At 29.4% G+C, this 3,631-nt stretch overlaps 2 protein-coding genes across 2 annotated transcripts in view; one reads left to right on the forward strand and one right to left on the reverse strand.

Moving 5' to 3' along the window:
• Positions 1-436, forward strand: part of LOC108686733 — a 2,673-nt gene extending 2,237 nt beyond the window's left edge. The window contains exon 4 of the mRNA XM_018192179.1: positions 12-436. Within this exon, the coding sequence (XP_018047668.1) occupies positions 12-393 (382 nt within the window). The 3' untranslated portion in view covers positions 394-436. The remainder of the gene's footprint in view (positions 1-11) is intronic.
• A 212-nt stretch (positions 437-648) lies between these two features.
• LOC108686721 (alpha-N-acetylglucosaminidase) overlaps positions 649-3,631 on the reverse strand; it is an 11,017-nt gene continuing 8,034 nt past the window's right edge. The window contains exons 9-14 of the mRNA XM_018192161.1: positions 3,255-3,404; positions 2,630-2,772; positions 2,280-2,439; positions 1,838-2,028; positions 1,192-1,577; positions 649-748 (exon numbers count right to left, since the gene is read on the reverse strand). Of these exons, the coding sequence (XP_018047650.1) occupies positions 687-748; positions 1,192-1,577; positions 1,838-2,028; positions 2,280-2,439; positions 2,630-2,772; positions 3,255-3,404 (1,092 nt within the window). The 3' untranslated portion in view covers positions 649-686. The remainder of the gene's footprint in view (positions 749-1,191; positions 1,578-1,837; positions 2,029-2,279; positions 2,440-2,629; positions 2,773-3,254; positions 3,405-3,631) is intronic.

Below are 3,631 nucleotides of genomic sequence, written 5' to 3' on the forward strand. Positions count from 1 at the left end.
TTTCATCGCAGGTTTTGTTTACTCGGCGAAAGAGTGGCTCAAGTGCCACGTCCAAGTTTGAATAATTATTTAAGGCGTTCCAAAATACCGCCTAGGCTGTCTCTTCAGCAAATGGCGAATCTTTATGACGCCCTCAGCAAAGACGCGCGAAAGCAAGGATTCGCGCGTTTTGCTGGCTACACGGACGAAGTCTTAAAGATTTTATATTCATCCGCCGAAGGTGGCATCGTACCACAGCTGAAACAGCTACTAGAGAAGGTGGTTGAGAAGAACGAACTCACTAGAGATGATGCGAAGTTGAGAACGTCGCAAGCACTGCGTGATCTCGACAATCCTGCCAGTGCGCTCAGTATGGACCTGATACGTCTGTTACCGTTGCGTTATACGTTCTAATTCGAGAGACTTGCAACAATTTTAGAATGTAGAAACAAAAATATGACCATTGTAATAGAAGAAATTAATTTTCTTTGTAGAAAGAAAAGTAATTATATCCTATGGATTATAGAAAAGGTACTAAATTTTCTAAATTTTTCAATAAATATGCTTAGGAATTTAATATGCCTTACTAAAAATCGTTTTAATATTGCTTTTAAAATATATTCTTATTTTATCTAAATAAAAAAAAATATTAAAACATAATATTTTGTCAGTACATTTGATGATAATAATAATGATAATGATAACGATTATGATAATCTTCCTTTGTTCCACTTGGAAATTATTTTCATTGCTATGTCGATAGTATCGCCTAAAAAAGAGTAAATAAAGTTTATTAGACTTATTGAAAACATAAAATAAATTAAAAAATTTGTTTGCTGAAATTTATGCATATATAGTTTTTTCTAAATTTTTTCTAAATGTTGGTTATTTATTAACATTCTAAGCAGAAAAACGATGTAGTAACATAATCTAATAAATGCTATATCTTTTGACATCATTTTGCTATTTGGGATTTTACTTATACTATTTTAGATATTTTACTGTACTTAAATAAAGATTGTATTTCAATAATCTTATAAAACGAATGAAACATAATATAAATGATTTCGATTAAACGATCTTAAAAAAAATTGATTCTAAATAAAGCAGAGAGTAATTCAGATGCAGAGAGTACAAATGAAAAAGATCTCTGCCGATTAAATAAGTTATTGATGTAGTGTTCACGAAAAATTGTTATAAATAAGTAAATACCTTTTGTTTCTACTGGATAAAGCTTCGTGGAAAAAGTAAAAGATCGTTCGACTTCATGAAATATTCTGTTGTTAATCTCGGTAATGTTAGGCTCGATTCTTTGGACTAATGATTTCTCAAGGGCTTTTAAGAAAAGCTCCCATCTGAGCTTAAAATAATCTGCCACCACTCCTGACCATTGTTTGTTCGCATAGTCTCTGATCTCACCATTTGGACCCCATAAGGTAATTTGATTTCTTGCATTATATTCATAAGATCGCCTTTCCTCCTCATTGACAGCGATATCTTTCGCCTGGGCTAGCCAGGTGCCGAGTAAAAAATTATTTCCTGATGCCAAAATAGATTCAAGATCGTCGAAAAGTTCTAACAGAGCGTTTGCGGACGATCTGTGGAATTATTAATGGGTATAATTGTAAAACGTTTTAAATATATGTTGCGAATTTTTATTATGTAACAATGATTTATGAGCTAACTTCTTAACTTTGTGAAATTCTTAACTTTGAAAAAGGCTGTTACTTTTATTTTACAATATTAATTATTTTAAAATTATTTAATATTAGGTGGACAAAACTGTTTAATAATGTTAATAAAATATAATATCATATACGTAATATATTTATGAGATATATTGATATCATATACTCACTGAAAGACAGTGATATTCTTTTTCTTATAGCAATCTAATATAGTCATGTAAATATCGTCAGCTATTAATTGGAGAGCTTGTCTGGTTATATCAACTACGTCATGCCTATAGAGAGTATTATTTCCTCTACCATATCTTGCTTTTAGAAACATGTTCCACATAGTATAAAAATCTTTTCGATCATACCAAATCTAATTAAAGAAAATCATTTTACATTATAATTTAAAATATTAATGAGTAATTTAAATAATGTAATTAGTTCAAATAATTTTTTATTTCTATTTCCAATCCAATTTCCATTTTCTTTTTAATTATATCTCTTTCGTTAAAGTGAATATTAAATTTTCGCATTTATGTCCTTTGCAGATATTATTGTATTAGGCGAAATGCAATTATAAATGTCTACCAATCGTAAACCAGTTGTAATTATTAACGAGTTTACCCATGGTGAGATATTTAAACTTGGTCGTCTGGTAATAACATAATGTCCTCTAATTTTTTGCGTGCCGATAAAATTATAAACTGTTCTACCGAGATGTTGCCAAGCAGCTACTGCATATTCGTTCCATGCACCATATCTTCGGGTAGCATAACTTTCGAACCTGCCGATCAATAATCCTTTTATCATATCAATTTAATCGAACTTAAGAAGCTTTTGCGCAACCTCGCATCGCGAATTATGTAGAAGCTCTGTCGATAGATTATCGAGATATGGTAAGATGTTAAGACGACACTTCTTTAACGAAAAAGTTGCATACAGTGTATCGGAATATACGAGATGTACATTCTCACCAATTATCAAGATCAACAGGCACGTGACGATACGCCATTTCGTTCATTAATTCGTAAATTACATAGTTTTGATTGATACCTTCGGGTGTCAAACCGGTTCCCACCATAGTACTGTCATTCATGTTTCTACCCTCGAATGTGCGCTGAGAAAAAAAGTCAATTCATTTTGCAACTTAAATTTACTCGGTTCATTATTCTAATGATTAATTGTAAGTGGACGTTCTTTAATGCTTCTAAGTTTTTATGGTTATTAAAAGATTCATGAAAATTAAATAAAATAATAAATTACATATAAAAAATCGAAAATTAAAAAATTACACGTTTATTGCATATTTAATTTATATAACTATATATTTTTGATGATATTCTGTCATGATGTCAAAAAAAAAAAATTTATTTTTTATAATAATATTTTTTAATAATAATATTTTTTAGTTATGTAAATGTAAAGTAAAAATTAGAATATACTTAAGAGAGAAAGAAAAAGAATTGATTATAAATATTAAAATTTTGAAATTCCTTTTATATTTTGGCATGTTAATGACATAGCGAAATACACATTCTTAGTCTTTTAATAAAAATTGAGAGAAAGAGTGATGTAAAAAAATATAGAATTCTCAGATACCTGATTAATAATTTGCGCGGAACCAAACATTCCCAAGGTGCCGCCGAAGTTATGCAGCATGCACCAAATAAATGGTTGACCGTAATAAGATCTCAATCGACCGTATTGCGGGAATTGTTCCGATTGTAGATCTAATACCAACATTCGTCCCTGCATTCAGTAGTTTAAAGTCACTTTTATGAAAAATGACGTATACAAAAATATGATAATATACAAACGTTATTTTTTTAATCGGAAAGAGAAATATTTATCCATTAGATTAATATTTTATTGAAATGATTTTCGATAATTTTTTGTTCTCTGTCTTATACAGTAGATAATTAAATACATTTATAATTCAATAAGAATAATAATAGATACATTTATAATTTAATAAT

This window comes from Atta colombica, unplaced genomic scaffold (genome assembly GCF_001594045.1).
Source record: "Atta colombica isolate Treedump-2 unplaced genomic scaffold, Acol1.0 scaffold189, whole genome shotgun sequence".
Classification (NCBI taxonomy): domain Eukaryota; kingdom Metazoa; phylum Arthropoda; class Insecta; order Hymenoptera; family Formicidae; genus Atta; species Atta colombica.